This window comes from Mytilus californianus, unplaced genomic scaffold (genome assembly GCF_021869535.1).
Source record: "Mytilus californianus isolate M0D057914Y unplaced genomic scaffold, xbMytCali1.0.p SCAF_4, whole genome shotgun sequence".
Classification (NCBI taxonomy): Eukaryota; Metazoa; Mollusca; class Bivalvia; order Mytilida; family Mytilidae; genus Mytilus; species Mytilus californianus.
In genome coordinates this window covers 10,691,810-10,710,338 of record NW_026262690.1, presented here as the reverse complement: position 1 = coordinate 10,710,338, position 18,529 = coordinate 10,691,810, and the positions used below count along the sequence as shown (strand labels likewise).

The window sequence follows — 18,529 nt, the reverse complement described above, 5'->3', positions numbered from 1 at the left end:
AGGGGACAGATGAAGCCCTCCTCCAGGTGCGGGATTTTTCTCGCTGCGTTGAAGACCCATCGGTGGCCTTCGGCTATTTTCTGCTCTTTGGTCGGGTTGTTGGCTCTTTGAAACATTCCCTGTTTCAATTTTCAATTCTACTAATATTACTTTAAATTTGCAATTTAGAAATATTATAAGCATGTGGTACGTAGTGTGGAAAGTCTACTATATAGTAAACACGAGATAAAGATTAATGTTTCATATATTTGTGATATATACTTGCATATATCAACTCTGTATAAGTATAATAAGTATGATATTAGAAACTAATATCGCAACATTGTTTGTCCTTTTATATACATAAGACGTTAATCTTTCAACCTTAAAATGTATTCTTAACTTAATGGTTTCAAAGTTTAGACAATTAATCTTTTGTAATGTAAAAGGAGAGGATAAAACAGTCACACCAAAAAGACATGCAAAGAACAAAAACATCAAAATAAAAGACACTTTTTACAAAAATACACATTAAACTAAAGATTAGATATTTATAACCAGACAAAATACAACGTTTGAACTGCCTGGCTATTCCATCGTGTATTTTGCATCCAAATCATTTTAGTATCTGACTACTCCTAGGTATAGGATGATGAGTAAAGGTAGACGCAAATGCAATTAAACCACTGCTAATATCGAAGCTCTAAATTACAAGTTTGGTGGTCACAGTTTTATCATATGGAATAGCTGAATAATAGTTGTGATATTTCCTAAACTTGAGACGTCTTTTATTGAACCTGTATGTTTGTGAATTCAGTTAAGAATATTCTAGTGTTAGTCTAGATGAACTTTGACATACTAATTACAAGGAAACATATGTTTGTCAACTATTTTTTTAATTTGAAAATAGTCTACTAAGACATAAGTTAGTTACGTTACTTGAATACATATGTAGACGAAACGCGCGTCTGGGGGTCTACAATTGTAAGCCTGATATCTATGATGAATTTGTTTATATATCACATATTACGACCATGTCTGTATTTAAAATGAAGAACGTTGATTTATATTTCGAAAAAAATTGTTTCGTAGAAAAGTTATTAATTATCGGCCTAATCTACAACAAACATGTTACCGCAAACCTCATTACAAAAAAAAATGTGAAGTTGGTTTTTCTTCATCATATTACTCTGCTATTCAAATGTATAATGTTACACGGTAATAATAGTCGTTATTGAAGTACAACGTACACCACTGAATGAACTAAGTCTTCTCGTGTTGGATGTATACATTTGCTGTAAGTTTATTGATTTGTATTATATTTATTTAAAGATTGTTAATTGTAGAAATTCTTCATTAATTATTTTGCAATTTAAATAATTAGTTTTATCCTTTACCAATGCATGCCAAGGGTTGTATTTGATTCAAATATTAACTTTATTTTTTTAGAAGACTTGTATATTTACCTTTTGTGCGTATTCATTATTGATGTTCAATAGGGATTTTATATTCCGTAGTTTTCTAAATGTAAGGCACGGGCTTATTTAAAGGATCACAAGTTCTGCATATTCCAATCTTTATATTTTGTTTTTAAACGATGAAGTTTGAGCGAAAGCGGTTATTATCATCGTTTCCTCTTTGATAATTAGTTATATCCGTTAATCTTGTTTGTTACTTCAATCCACAAAATTACAATAATGTTTCCCTTTTTTTTCCCCTGAAAAGGTTTTTGGGGATTTTTCATTTCACATAGTAATCAATTCTTTTGATGACAAAAACTGAAATATTTGGAGACGAAAAGAAAAGATAGCAAACGTGAGAGAAGAAAATGCACAAAATGAAACCGATTTGAAAAACAGCAATGACACGTGTTTTTGCCTAGATGTGCTGCAATACTAATCAAGGAGTTACATTTTTGTATTTCAAATCTCCTTGTTTTAAATGCTGGTCAAAAATGTTCGTTACGTATGCAAGCATCAAGAAAAGCAAATAATTATATTTTTACGTTGCTAATGAGACATATAAAAGGCATTTATTTTTTGTATATATAATTGCTTTGGTAATTGAGATTTATTTTTCGGGTAACCAACTAACACTCGAAGCTGATGTAACATTGCCTAATTAATGTGAAGATTTATTATGGTGAGAGTATTTTCTACGTTTTATACATATCAAATTGGTCTAGAGCATTTCGGTACTGACTGAAATAATACATTTCCACTCTAGAATGAATAAATTTGCTTTTTAAGCATATTACGTGCAAATCTCTGTAATCAATAATAAGAACCCGTAGAAATTTGACACGCATAGTCTCAGATATAGATGAAACTTTGATATCAGATAAAAATGTACTCCATATAAGAACAATAATGAAGCATACTCTATTACACCAGGGTTTTCGATATCACAAACTAGACAAAACATTTACTAAATGTTATCATTGGTACAAGGACATCATTCGTAAATATAAATCAACATGCAGACATCTTATACGTTCAGGTATTTCACATCCAATCTTTTATGGTAATATTCTTTACAAAGCACCTCAAAAGCTAACCAAACCTTTAAACAGACTTATTAAGAAGGGATATAGTTACGATACTGTTGTCAGGTCATTAAAGATGGCATATTTTGGTTTTAATATTGATTCACTCATAGGGTCTTTGCATCGGAAATAAACACATTTATTCTAAAATCAGTTGTTTGCATGATACGGGTTATGTTCTTTCATATATTTTATGAGGGTATGATACTAAACCCCTAACGGGAGGGATTGTGCTTGATTTTCATATGATGAAGAAATAATCTTTCAATCAGTTTAATAGAAGTCTGGAGCTGGCATGTCAGTAACTGCTAGTAGTCCTTTGTTAATTTATGTATCATTGTCATTTTGCTTAGTTTCTTTTGTTACCTATTCTGACATCGGACTCGGACTTCTTTTAAGCTGAGTTTTACTGTGCGTATTGCTGTGTGTTTGTTTTTTCTACATTGGCTAGAGGTATAGGGGGAGGGTTGAGATCTCACAAAACATGTTTAACCCCGCCGCATTTTTGCGCCTGTCCCAAGCCAGGAGCCTCTGGCCTTTGATTGAGTTTAGTATGACGTCCATTATCACTGAACTAGTACACAGTTTTGTTTAGGGGCTAGCTGAAGCACGCCTCCGGGTGCAGGATTTTCTCGATTTGTTGGAGACCCATTGGTGGCCTTCGGCTGTATTCTGCTCTTTGGTCGGGTTGTTATCTCTTTGACACATTCCCCATTTCCATTCTCAATTTTATCTGTTTCATAAATTATGGTTGCCAAGGTTACCACGAAAGTCGATTTGAGCTAAAATTAGGACATTTTTTACTTCTTCTGTAAAAAACTCTTTTCCTTCCAGTCACAGAAATACCAGTTTTTTACTACTTTGCAAATACATTATGTCAATCTGAAATATAAATTGTATAATCTCAATTTAACCATCAACCTTTCGATTTCCGAGGTCTTCTCATCACAGACTAAAATGACTCATATTGATTTTTAGGATTATGTGTATAGGAGAGTTTTTAAAAATGTCATTTTTAAGAAAATCAACCACGTTCATACAATCTTAGAAGCCAGACCTGTATATTTTACTTAGCATATTTTATACTGCAATCAGCCAACTATCATATACATGAAAGGTATACAAATACATGTTTGCTTTATTTGTACTAGAACTAAGTCCCATGTTACCGGTTTCCATGTTTAGTGATCGGTAATTATAAGAAAATACTGTTAACATCCACTCACATGTTTGAATGTTTCAAAACATATCCGTTGATTAATTTTTATTTCTTGCACAATGGCATTTATGCTTGGTGATGGTTATATTTTGCCCGCTCATAGAGGATAATGCAACTCCATTCATGTTTTGAGTTTTCACGGTAATTTCCACCAGGTTGCTAATTCAAGTAACAACTACAACGGTGTACCGTAAGCCACATCGATGAAATGACCCTCAAAGAATGACTTAGTGTTGTCTTATTGATACTGTTACTTTAATATTTTGATAAATTTGCCGCCCAAGATAGAAGTTCCAAAGGAAACACGCAAACATAAAACATACAGAACAACTAAATGCAAAATTTCAATACTCATAAGTGTTGTATGTAACAAATTATAAATAATGATTATAAATTAAAAAAAAAGTGTAATTAAACAATATACAAATCAAATTGATTCAATCCAACGAAAAAAACATTCACACTTATTATAGTTGAATAACTGCTGTTGAATACCAGTTCACTAACATTTGTCATGACACTTGATATGATAATATTTGAATTTCAAATAATCTATCCTCAGTTCTGTCAAATCGTTGCTCTTACACATAAACCTTGTTTTTTTTTATATTTATTTCGTTTGTTAATAATTTTATTTTAGACCTGTGTTTACTGTCATTTCAAATAAAATAATTTGATTTTATAAATTAGACTGATACAATCGAGCAACTTTTGATAAAATGCCAAAATTGAAATGCCATACTGGAAAAAAATATACAAATAGCTATTCTATAATATCCCATTTATGGTTACAGCTAGAGTTTGTAAAAGTACCCTTCGTATTTTCCTTAATTCTGCTTAATATGTGTGAGTCTAAAAAAGAGGCATCAAGATCAAAAATCAAGAACCTGTATCACCTGAATAATACGTGTCTTTAAAGGCCAACATAAATCATTTTGTTCCTCTTTGACTTTAAAACCTTTACAAAAAATGTAACCTTACTTAGTATACATGTAGTAATGTATTGCAGGTTCTGTATCAATATACCTCCTTGCCTCTAATTAAAAACAAAAACGTATGAATGCCAGAGATAATACTGTACATGTAATTAAAATGTTTTGGAATTTGACAATATTGATGGTTAAGAGAGGCGTAAGATACCAAACGTATCTTCAAAAACTCTGAATCGAACACCGAATGACCATTTGTTTTTATACTGATATGAATCAGAGATTCTACAAAATTTTCCCAAAGACAAAAAGAAAAGCATATTCCAAAGTTCTTTTATTCCACTTTACAATATATTGATAATGTCCTGTCAGTCAAAAATTCACATGTCAATAACTGCTGAGATCTCATTCATCCCATTGTGAACTTGTTGAAATTAAGGACACTACAGAATTAATTGGTCTGATTCATATCTTGGTCGTTTCATTTTTATTGTCACAGGTAGACGACTTCAAATTGGAATGTATGGAAAACCTGATGGTTTTAATTTAACCATTGTCAACGTCTCATTTTTCCACAATATGAAGTTGACATATCTCAATTGACATGTTTCTCTCGTAGCATGTTCGCATTTTGAGGACTAAAAAAATATAGCTCGGCATGTGTTCGCGATCTTTAAATCTTTAATGCCATACTGTTTGTCAGATCTTTAAACCAAATGATTGAGTTTTATTACGAAAAGTGATATTTTGACTAAATGTGGATACCAATGGCAGGTAATGCATTGACAAAAGGGGACGGTAACGCTTACAAAACATCCTATTGCGATTCTAGTGTAGTTTATGCGATTCCATCCGGTTAAGATATTACCCCTATATTTATGCTATGAAAGGATTTTTGTTATTTGTTGCCTTTAATTTAAGTTTAAATAAAATATGTGCCGATGTTTTAAACACTATTATAGATGACATACTGTATTTTGATATTGAATTAGTACAAATTTTGATTATATATTAAGTAAGTGTCATATAAATAACAAGTGAATTATAATCCCAGCAAAATAGATTTAATGACATTCAAAATAATCCTTTACAAGGAAATATTATTTTCATTTTGGTGGTGTTACATATGCAACAGAAAAAAAGTCATATTTAGACGTGAATGTAAGATGAAAGGACTCGGTTGAATGTTATTACATCTTTACATCATCATTTAAGTAAACCTTATTTTAAAAGATTTTTTAAAGTAAAACAGGATGATAACTAATTGGTGGATCATGTTATTTGACGGTTATGAGTGAGTTATTCCCTTTTCGAATAAATATTTGTTTGCCGTTTTCTACTCAGAACAAATTTTGAACATAATAAGATAAACATACATAGCACATGCCATATACCTTTAAAACAAAGACTGAAGATACCAAAGGACATTCAAAAGTCATATTCGAAAAGAAACTGACAAATCTATTGAAAACAACGAAAACCGACAAAAAGACAAAAGACTCTCTTCAAAACTTTACATTGAAAACTCAAATCTGAAAGACAGATATCTCACCTAAAACTCGTCGTAATCTCAGTTGCCCTAAAGGAGTAACACCACTAATTCATAACCCCCTTGCTTTTTATGTTAAACCCCGTCACATTCTTTATGTGCCTGTCCCAAGTCAGGTCCCTATAGTTTGGTTGTCGTTGGTTCACGTCTGTCATATTTGTTTTTCGTAAATTGTTTTGTTATAAATTAGGTCGTTAGTTTTCTCAATTGAATTGTGTTATATTTTTCATGTCGAGGCCTTTTATAGCAAACTATACGGTATGGGTTTTCTCATTGATGAAGGCCGTACGGTTGCCTATAATTGCTCACATTTACTTTATTTGAACTTTGGTGGATAGTTGTCTCATTGGCAATCATACCACATCTCCTTATTTTTATATAGCTTTTTTGTCTTAAGTTTAAAAAAGTGATAGCCATTTCATGTCAAAACTATACCTTATTCTGGCTTGTGGTGAAAAAAAATTAATATATCTTTAATTGCATATTAAAGCGCACTGGTTCCCGGAAGTTTGGTAATACATAAGCAGGTACTTCTGATCTGATATGCCGTCCTATCTTAATTTCATATATTATTTTATCATTCAAAAGAAACTTTTAACAAGGGTTCTCAGTGATCCCAAGTCCTTAAGCTTTCATTTGAAACCAAAATTACCCAAATATTCTACTTATTGACAAATTTGTAGCTATCAGTAGGAACTATTTTGTTTAAAATATGTACTACTATTTTGTATGTTCTTTCTGATCGGACCGAATTAGTGGTTCTATACCTATAACAGCACACAACTTTCTATACTGACTTCTACTTTACTTAATTTTATTTGATTGATCTATTTCTAGCATAGAAAAACATATACAACTCTTGTCCAAACACTATTTTTTTTTAACACTTGAATATAAATTTATTGCACTAAAGCTGTTAACAATGACCTTACTGCTACAGCTTTAACCGTAAGGTACCTTGATATTGTTAATATCTATAAGAACAGGGTTTTATATAAATAAGTATTATTTTCTTATATTTCATGTTATAATAATACAATAAAATACAATGTTCAATAATAATACAGTACACTAATCCGAAATTAATTATCTACTGTCTCTTCTTCTCGTTTATCAATTGCATGATTTAAGTGTGTGGACTATCGATTTTCTTGATCGGATTGTTTACCTTGTTTAAAGGTGAGAGCATGCTTTTTAATGGATATTTAATTGCAATACTCATAGAAGAAGACCCTAAAATAATACTGATCGAATAACAATGAGATGAAGAACAACGATCAAGAGTTGTTGTCGTTTTTTCTAAACTATGTCGAAGTCTTTTTTTGAATCACAAAGTGATTAAAATTGTTATAGAGTTGTCTCTCTTTGCTTGTTGTTATTGTAATTCACAGATACCAAGATTAAAATACTACAGACTTTCTGTATACTATACTCAGTTGTGTAGAGGTTCCATCCTCTATTATTCATTGATAACCTTTACCACTTATACAAAAACAATCATTCAAATTAAACATACATTTTATTACACCAACTTGTATTTACATTTTCATGACTAGAATGTACATTTTTACTTTGTGGCATTACTTTGGCTACAGAGTATTCTATAATATTTTGTTGAGGCGCCAGGGTGACTACCGATTACCTATACATAATGGATATTAGTTGACCTATGTTGACATAGAGTCATAAAACCCCTGGTAGTTAAACACGGTTACACCACCACCTACCATGGGGAGTGACCGGGGATAACACTCATATTACCAATGGTCAAGTTATTAGTGCCCCACCTGTTGGCAGGTGTAGGCCTCCCCTCTAAAAGATAAGGTGGAGGAGGTCCCAGAGTTACCCATCTGTAGACCCCACCGTTACCACTTACCACATTTTCCAAACCTGCAAATTGTAGAACTTGTCAGGCCCAGAGCAAGGGCCGAGTGAAATAATCCCCCAATTACTACCAGTCTCCCTGGACCGCCACATGAGAGCCCAAGTCAGTTACCAAATTTGACTTGGGTTCTCACCTTCACAAAATTTAAATTATTGAAGCATTGTGGAAAAGTTGATTTGTTTGTGCTTAGAAAAGACTCATCCCCCCCTTGTATATTATTTAAGAAAACCTGATTACCAGTTTGTGATAAATGAGTTCCATCTGTTCTGTATAAAGACACTTCACTGCCCTAATGTTCTCATGTAAAATAGCTTTCCCCCCATTTCTATTACAAAGTGTTTTACCACTGAATTAACTCTTTTTCTCTTCTGTTCGATTATTGGACCCGCATTTAAGGGTGCAAAATGCCAGTATCTGCGCTGTAGCATTGAAGACCAGATTATAATAACATTTTTGAATTAAGCCTGGTAACGTAGGATAGAACATTTTACATTTTCGATTAAATCCTTCCCTGTCAACTCTAAATCTGTCAAATTATTAGCTCCACAGTGAATAATCATGAAATTAGAAGAAGGTAAAAATTTCCTTTTCGCATCCAGTAGGGAGTCCAAATCTTTTAACTGTAAACCAGGTTGACCAATCCAGTATGTTGTGACTCCTTTGGACTCCAGTCCAAGGTTGGTACTACCATATTTATTTGCCTCTACATTGGCCCAATGAACTAGGGAACTTCCAACAATCCATAAAATCTTGGGACCTGTGAAAACTTGTAGCTTGTTAGCCTTTTTTGTAACTAGAAAAATTGCTACCTAATATAGCGAGAATAAGCATGCGATTTCCATCTGCCTAATTTCATAATTACCTCCTCTGAGACCCCCTGCCTGGTCAGTTCAGTGGCAACCCCAATTCTAAAACTATGTGACCTAAAATGACCTTTACTGATATGAAGAAAATTTAAAGCCTTTTCCAGTATACTGCTGAATTGGTATCTAGTTAAAGGCATACCATTATAATGTATAAAAAAATCTTTATTGTTACAGCTAGGTCGTACCTTTAAGTAGTCGTTAATGAGTCGTAGCGGACAGTAGTTTTTTCTGTTCCCAGGTATCAATAAAGTAACGGACTTTCCCTTTTGGTCAGTTTTTGACCACCTTACTCTCAGCTCCAGGGCTTTTTTTCTTAACTAAAATATCAGCAATTGTTAAGTTGGAGCCATTTATAACAGACTCATTTTTTGAAGTAGTGATTTCCCCTACCCTAAGCAAACCAAAGAAGGCAACTGAAAAAACTGCTGAAAATATAGCAGCTTCATATTTATTCTTACATACTTTATCTAAACAACTTATCATATAACAATTTCACTGTAATTGGTGCTCTAATGTCATTACATTTCCCTCCTTGAATTCTTTTTATTCCCTCTAATGCCTTGCCAATTATAAAGAATTTTGTAGTATCCTGTATGCCTTGTATTTTATGATGATATGAAACTCCTGACATATAAGATGATATGGTACCCCCTTAAGGACCTTGTACTGACAAAAATGCTATAAAATTTAGCAAATCATTGACTGGCACTGGCCATAGCTGTTTCAATTTGTAAGATGATCTAAAATTACAAAGTTTTGACAGAGCCAAATTGTATGATTTTTGTGTATTTTTTTGGACACACCTTGGTTGACAAGATAATCCGCCACCTGACTTAAATGTTCCAGATCTGTGTTGGAATTTTGGTTGGCCACTGGTCTGCTTCTGGAGCTAGGCTTCTGATCTTTCCCCACTGAGAACGAGAAAGACAATCAGCAATTTGGTTTTGTTTTGAAGGGATATAAATTGCCTTAACTGACGTATTATTTTTTAAGTTCATTAAAACCATTTGTCTTACTAAAGTCATAACTCTACTTGATTTGCTAGTTTTCATATTAATGATTTGAACAACCGCCTGTTAATTAACATGAAAAATAACTTTTTTGTTAACAAAATATGATTCCCAGGACATAAGTGCTGCTACAACTGGAAACAACTCTAACAATGTCATATCTCTGGTGATTCCAGTTTCAACCCAATGTTTGGCCATATGCCTTGGGCCCACTGACCTGCAAAATAGATTCCGTACCCACCTTTGATCCCCTGCACTATCCGAGAACAACTCTATTTTTTCATTTGAAACCCATACATTGTCAGTTATTACAGCGACACCATTGTATTGTTTTAAAAAGTCTAACCAAACTTCTAAATCTGCTTTCATCTGCTTGTTTACTCAAATTTTGTAATATGATTTCCTTATCCCCATTGTTGAATTTATGAGTCTACGGCAGAAGGTGCAGCCTGGAGCAACCACCTTGCAAGCAACATTCAGGAGCCCAAGAAGAGATTGCATGCCCTTAAGAGTAATTTTAGAACTGTCTAAGGAATCTCTGATTTTCTGTGAAAGTTGACAGGTTTTTCATTTGGAAACCGCATGATTAAATTTTGCGTATCAAATTCTATACCCAAAAAAGTTAGTAATGTAGTAGGCAAAGTAGTCTTGTCACTAGCAAGAGGAATACCTATTTTATCGCTTACCTCTTGGAATATCTTCAAAGTATTGCCAACTTCTGATGTTTCGCTCGACTCGAAAAAAAGAAAATCATCTAAGTATGGAGGATATTATCATTTCCACTTTTGTTCTGTACTATCCAATGCAAAACTTTTGCAAATTTCTCTCAAAAGGCACAACTGATTGAAGCCCCCATTGGGAGCATTTAATTAAGATAATATTCACCCTGAAATTTTATCCCCAACAAGGGGCAATAGGCAATAAGCGAAAAGCCGCCTTTACATCACACTGGCTTAAACGGGCAAATGTTTTTTGTGTCTATTAATCAAACATGCTGCTTCGTCCACTGAACTGTACTGCACTGAACAATGATCTTTATCAATAAAATCATTTATTGAATTAATCTCAGGATAGGATAAATGTTGAATAAGTCTAAAATCCCCATCCTTTTTTGGCACTAGCCCCATTGGTGATACCTGAAGTGTGGGAAAAGGCGGGAATCTGAAAGGACCAGCAATGCGACCAAGTTTAACTTCCTTCATTAATTTCTCTTTAAAAATGTTGAGTAGCTGTATTGCACTTTTTAAATTGGAACTTTCCCTTGGTTCCCTGGAGCCAAAATATTTTAATGAAAAACCATATTTTAAACCAGATATAATTTCATGTGCTACATTTTTATGTGGGTAAATTAATACTTTTGTTACTTCTTCCTTGGTCCCGGTTATTACAATGGGCCTTTCTGTGTCTGCCACTGCATATTTCACATACATGTTTAAACCTACAACGAGGGAAGTAGGGACAGTCATTACCATTAATGTAGTATTTACAGGACATATTTGTACTATCACTAGTTACCTGTGATTGCTGATTTATTCTCGTGTAAGTGTTGGAAAGTGTAGCTGCATTTGAATTATAATGACCACGATTTTGTGTATTTGTTCTATAACCCTGTGATTGCATTGACGTATTGTTTTGTACTGTGGGAGATGTGATGTGCAATAGCCAATATTCACCGTGTATGTTTCCCCAAGATAAATTTGGATTCTTTTCTATTTTTAGCCTAAATTGCTCGTCATAGGTGGCCAAGTTTCCTGACCTCGTTGCAGCTAATCTAATATCACGCATATATTTTAACAATTCCTGTGCCCGAGTCCTGTGTTTCTCAATGTAAACACTCATAAAAACCACGAATGCTGAAGTCCATTCGTTTATGGACAAATCAATACCCGACGATCTTTTTTCAAATCTTCCCCCTCTTTAATTTTAAATCGCCCTCGTCAACCTCCTCCATTTCATTTTGCGTTCTCAAAAGAATATGTAGCTCAATAAACGTTCCCTCCCAAATCTTTTCCTTAATTTTAAAAGGCACGTGTTGCCCCACTGTGTCATGAATGCTAGCCTCTTGTGTCGGGGTGAAATCAATTGTATTATGTGCCATTTCAAAATTTGTGTGTGACGGGTCGTGCATAAAAGGGGGGAATGCCCGTGCATCCTCCTCCGACTCATTACCTGATAATATGTCAGCTTCTTCTTGTCCTTGTGTTTCCACGTGTTCCACCTCGGTCTCTTGTCTTTTCCTGTCCATTCGTTTACGTCCAACTCCGTCCTTCTTTTGTGTCATGTCTACTGTCCTAACTTCCTGTCCTTCTTTCCTGCAGGTCGTCTTCTTCTTCTTCCCAATGGCCCTTGATGGCGATCCCCTGGCATTTCTTTTGTTTGGCATCTTTTAGTTTTAAATTATTAAACTATTTCCAGCAGCACCTGCTTCGTTGTCGACAACAAATTAACAAGTGCCAGATACAGGAATTCCAAAATTCGAATTCCATGTGAGATGCCATATATGGCAATGAGCTAAACAGTGCAACACCCACACAAATATTTGATTGAATTAAACCAGATTATTGAAAATATAAAATTTTGCTAATGTCTATTATTGTGGAATTTGCCGATTTTACATCTTTATACTTGGATTTTAAACTTATTAGGTGAGTAATTTATTTATTTATATAGTTAAGATATCTGTCTGCTTAAAAATATCATAAAAATGTTTTGTTTTTTGGGATTTATTTTCTGTTCTTCTAACTTAAACTTTGAAACACTCGGACTGTAGTGTATTCTTTGTCTAGAGTGTATGATCTTACGTATTCTTCAAATTCAGATTTAAAGAGACTGTATTCATGAGTAGATTTATTTCTTTGTTTTGATACATAGTACGATTTGTCCAAACACTATTTCACAGAATTTAAGCTCAAATTGAACTGGTAGATACATATGCGTTTTACAATGAATACTGCATATGGATGATAATCGTAACCAACATGAGACTCTTTCCATTATTACCCGTTCTTATTAGTTAATATCTACTCAAATAACAATGTGCGTACCTATATGTCTTATCAGATATTATTCATTGAACTTAAATATAGAAGTCCAAACATAAAATGAAATTGAGAATTTGGTCTCCCTTTTTTTCTGCAAGTTGGAAAAGGGGTGTTTTGATAAAAAAAAACTATACTGATGGGTAATAAAATGGATCAACAAGAGCAATTTATGTATGTCCTAGCTAGACAACCTACTTTACTAGTCTAAATTTACATTTAAGTGAGATTTTAAAATTCTTATATAAGTATATACTAATTGTCCAAGTCATAAAATGATACAATAAGAAACCCAGTAAAACATAAGAACTCACAAGATAATTTGATCAAAAGGTATCTTTTTAGTATAAACCGGTCATAGTATACATGTTTCATTGACATTACATTGAAAATTCAGCTCAAGTCTTAAAGAAGGCTGAAATACCATATCGTAGCAGTTTGAGGACTGTTATTTGACACCAACATAATTTTTCATAAGCAAAGGTTACCAATTTTCATTGTGAATAGTATTTTAAAAAAAATGGAATTTCACATGCTTTTCAGTAATAGGAATAACACCACTGTTCTTTCTGAACGGGCCGAATTAGTGGTTCTATAAATGAAGAGCAAGCGGAACATTGATTTAAAGTCAAATCTCTCTCTTACAAAAACAAAATTTACTATTTGTTCTGATAAAAACAGCCATCTCTGGTGATTTGGAATACCTTTATATAAAATTAGATGTGGTATGATTGCCAATGAGACAAATATCCAACAAATTCAAAATGACATGTATTGAAATAATTATACAATGTAGTTAACCGTACGGCTTTCAACAATGAGCAAAATAAATACCGTATAGTCACCTGTAAAAGGCCCCGACATGACAAAATGTTTAATATGAAAGATGAAAGGGGCAGTTTTTATATTTTACTTTATGGTTTCAAGACTTTAAGTTATGCGATAGAAAGATTTCTGCTAATATCATTTAAAATTTGCAATTAAAAAATATTTTAAGCACGTGGTACGTGGTATGTGTACAATTCAAGCTTGATATGACAAGCTTCAAAATGACAAGACGGTATTGGTTAAGTTTTGGAGTTAAATTTCCTCTTTTGCAGTGGGAAGTCTAAAATAGTAAACAAGGAATTATGATTAATTTCTTCATATATTTATGATATTTATTTGCATATAATCAACTCTGTTTTGATAATGTAATCAGAATCAAGTCAGAAATTAATACTTCAACATTGTTTATCCTTTAATCTATGACCAAAGTTGACTTTAAATGTAAAAATGTATTACCAAACTTAATTCTGTCAAAGCTAAGAACAAAATTTTCATTTTCTAACAAATGTTAAAATGTGACAAGAAGAAGAGAAAATACTAAAAGGGAAATAAAAAATCATCGGTCGAAAAAAATACTAAAAGGGAAATAAAAAAATCATCGGTCGAAAAAAAACCGGTAACACAAAAAAAAAAAAAAAAAAAAAAAAAAAAAACGAAGAGACATGGCAATAACAAAAACAAAGAAATGCCAACATAATTTAAATCAAATTACACAGAACACGAAAAATTAAACAATTAATTACCAAACAAAAGACAAGTGATGAACTGCATTGAGTTTCCATCATATATGTTGCATCAAATTCATTTTATTATCCTGCTTCTCATAGGTACAGGATGGAGTGGAAAGTTACAATTAAATGTCATTAAATCACTGCTTATATCGAAGCCCTTAATCTCAAGTATCGTGGTCAGAGTTTTAATGTTGCTAATTGAGACTGGATATGGAACAGCGGAATAACAGTTTTCATCTTTCCTAAACCTATAATTTCTTTTTACGAACCTGTGTATTTCGCACTTGTGAAAGTCGATGTTGTAGCGTACTTTACATTTTCTACAGTTTTCACTTACAGCTAGGCAATACTGATAGAAAACTGGATTAAAATACTAGATTTGATTACACTTTTTTTTCAGAATAGAAACATTTATGATATCAAGTTTGTGTTTCTTATGTATAATTGCAATATCCCTAAATTGAAACCAGATTTCAGAAGATACTAATTATAATCATAAGATAACGAAGTTTTGTGTGTTTTAAAGAAATCATGAATACTTACTTAGTTTCCGTTAAGATTGACCCCTACCCGCTTCAATCAATTATTTGTCGTTTTGACATTAGGTCGGAAATGATTAAATGTTATTTTTGAAAATCGTGTCAAATTTTGGCAACATGAATGTAAATAAAAGTCTTTATCCCTTTTCGACTGATTTTTATAGCTTGTTCAAATGTTGAACTATTACGCCACTGTCCCAGGTTAGGGGAGAGGGTTTGGCGAAAGCAAACAGGTTTATCCCCGAAACACTATATGTATTTGCCTATCCCAAGTCAGGAGCCTATAATGCAATGGTTGTCGTTTGTTGCTGTATATCATTTTGTTTTCGTTCATTGTTTTGTACATAAATCAGGTCGTTAGTTTTTTCGTTGAATTGTTTTACATTTGTCATTTCGGAGCCTTTTACAGCTGACTGTGTGGTATGGGGTTTGCTCATTTATGAAGTTCATACGGCGAACTATAGTTGTAGACTTCTATGTCATTTTGTCTCTGGTGGAGAGTTGTCTCATTGGCAATCATACCACATCTTCTTATTTTTATTTTATATAGAAATTGTATTGTCGAATTATAAATATTACGAAAATATTTTCGATGTACAATGTTTAGTATACTCATCGTAAAAATGAAGCTCCTCCTAAAGTTTTCAGAAAAATTCTGATTGGTATAGTCTAGTGTTAGTCTAAGTGAACTTTGACATATGACTTACGGGGAAACATATGTTACATATATAGAAAATGAGAAAACACTAAATGGATTTTGTTTTAAAGACACTGTTCATCTAGTATGTTGTCAACGTTTTTTAATTTATTTTTAATTTATTTGAAAAAAGTTAATTATGTTCCTTGAATACATACACATTATGTCATTGGATTACAGTCATGTCTGTCTTTGTAATGTGAAAAAAGTCTTTTTGTAGAAAAGTAATTGATTCTCGGCAAATACCTAATCTAATAAAATCAATTGACAGTCATTATTTAACAGCTGAGGGGGTTGGCGCTGATCACTCCTTCTCACAGTCATATGTTATGGTTCATTATCCATAGGATGTGTAAGTTTATAATCACTAGATTAACAACTGAATGAAACATTTCACCCTAGTTTTGACCACAAGAAACAATGAGTTGGAAATGTTTCTAAACATGTGTATTTTAACTTTTCAAGTGTTGAAATCATTGTGATGCGATTTCTTGGGGATTGATGTAGGACTGTAAAAGGTGTGTTTATTCTAAAATCATTTGTAGATAGGGATAATTATTCTATAAAATCATTACAAAGATATCGAATAAGATTAAGAATATTCAATGTTCCAATTAAGTGCCCGTGACGAGCACAACGTTATTCACACACACAAAACAATACAACATTTTCACATTGAAATGAAATATTGAATTTTCATATAATTTTAATATATACATTTATTTATCTGAATTAATTATATACATATTTGATCCAGGAAGGACCAGAACCATACAATCAGTGACATTTGCAATGTGTAATTTTTAGCTGCACTTCCTAGAGTATGATTGAAATAAAAAAAATACCTAAATGATGAGAAAATAAAAATCCACAGAACATTTATAAAACATCAAAATTTTTATATTTTAAGGCGTTAAAGAATTGAGACATATATCCTCTTTTTTTATATTTTTTCATTCTCAAATAACTCTGTTGTACATTTTTTCCTATTAAAGAGTAAAAATCACCATTGAAAATATATATATATATATAAAGCAGAGTAAAAATGAAGAATGTTTACTAAAATCAGTTGCATCAGCTTCAAAACAAAGAATATGGAAGCTTAGGTCATGATGAAACATCAAGGCACTATAATATTTATAGAATATCACTTAGAAATGACTGCTAACCAGACAAAATAAATTATCTGGATCAAATTAATCAGTTCAAGCTACTTATATAAAATTACAGAACTTGTAGAATGTATTATAAAAAATCAGTAAAATATCAAATAAAATTAGAACTGCAATCTGGGAAAATCGCTTTCTGTTACAGATAGTGTCAATGTCCTCATACTTTTCATTGCTATTTGTCAATTAAACGCCTGTAAATATGTATTTGGCAGTCATCCCCTTTTCACAAACGTTAATCAATAGTGATTATTTTGGGGGTCAAACTTTTGAATCTATATATGTTCTATGGGTAGGTCATTATGTGGTTCCTTAAAATGATGGGGGGAAGGGTTGCTAACAAATCTTTTCAATTTGAAAATTTTGAACCGACCCCCTCAGCTAATCAATAATGACCGACCCCTAATGTACACAATAAATAATGGCATACTGCATAATGTGTTTGTCTTTATTATGTTTTTCTATCATTAGACGTGGTAGGAAAGGGATTTAAATACTGCGCTGATGTTAAATACTAATACCGATACAAGATTTAAGTGTGGACTTTCTCAAAATGCAATTCCTTTGAAAAGTATCCCGGCGTAGTATAATTTAGCTTTGTGGTGTTTTTGATACAGTAGAGAGATGACCAGGATATAGACGAACGATCGTACGAAAGCGTAACTTGACGAATCAACTTGACGGAGCTGCTGTTTATAGATAGTACATTAAAATACATAAATCTAACATAAAAACGTATGTTGAAGTTAAGTAATTCGCACCATGTGCATTTTGTTTTCATGAGCTATTTCCTGTCTCTGTAGCTAACTCCTCACGTTGAATTGATGATTAATACTAGTAATGTAATTGTGTCTACAATAGAAAAAGGTGCATTCGATATACTAGACTCTGCTTTGACATTGAGGTTCCAAAAGGGATTTAAATGAGTTACGGAGTTAATACAAGGGTGATAGCATAAATGTTGACGCTTTTTATATTGATATGATTGATTATCAATTTCAAATCTGTTTTTTCCCACTAATTTAAGTTGGCTTATGCCCCCAGACCAGTCGAATTAGTCTGGATGCAGAGAACCTCTGCCCAAATTAAAAAAAAATGTGTAGCCAAAAGAGTTTTTTTTTTACGAATATTTTGTCATAAAAAGTTAATACTTCAAAAGACATTGAAGTTAAGTACATTGACATATTAATAATCAAATTGGAGTTGCAACTCGGCTTTTGCATCTTTGATCCTCATTACATTTTCTGATTGCACATCTATACCAGTGGCAGATCCAGAAATTTTCTTAAGTGGGTGCCCACTGACTGCCTAAGAGGGGGCCCTCTCAAGTCATGTTTCAGTGATTCCCTATATAGTCAACCAAATCTTTCCCACAAAAGGAGGGCCTGGGCCCCTGCCCCCTAAATCCGCCTCTGTATACGGAAATCAACGAGTTTACAGACCGAAAACAACAACAGACTCGTGTATAAATGCTCAATGTATCCAACAGACCACGTCAGATGAGTTGCATACTGGTTAGGGTACAACTTTCTGAGTAAAAATGGA

At 32.8% G+C, this 18,529-nt stretch overlaps 1 protein-coding gene across 1 annotated transcript in view; it reads left to right on the top strand.

Moving 5' to 3' along the window:
* Positions 1–1,206: 1,206 nt before the first annotated feature.
* The window catches only part of LOC127737458 (uncharacterized), a 53,602-nt gene continuing 36,279 nt past the window's right edge, over positions 1,207–18,529 (top strand). The window contains exon 1 of the mRNA XM_052248164.1: positions 1,207–1,276. Coding sequence (XP_052104124.1) covers positions 1,262–1,276 — 15 coding nt within the window. The 5' untranslated portion in view covers positions 1,207–1,261. The remainder of the gene's footprint in view (positions 1,277–18,529) is intronic.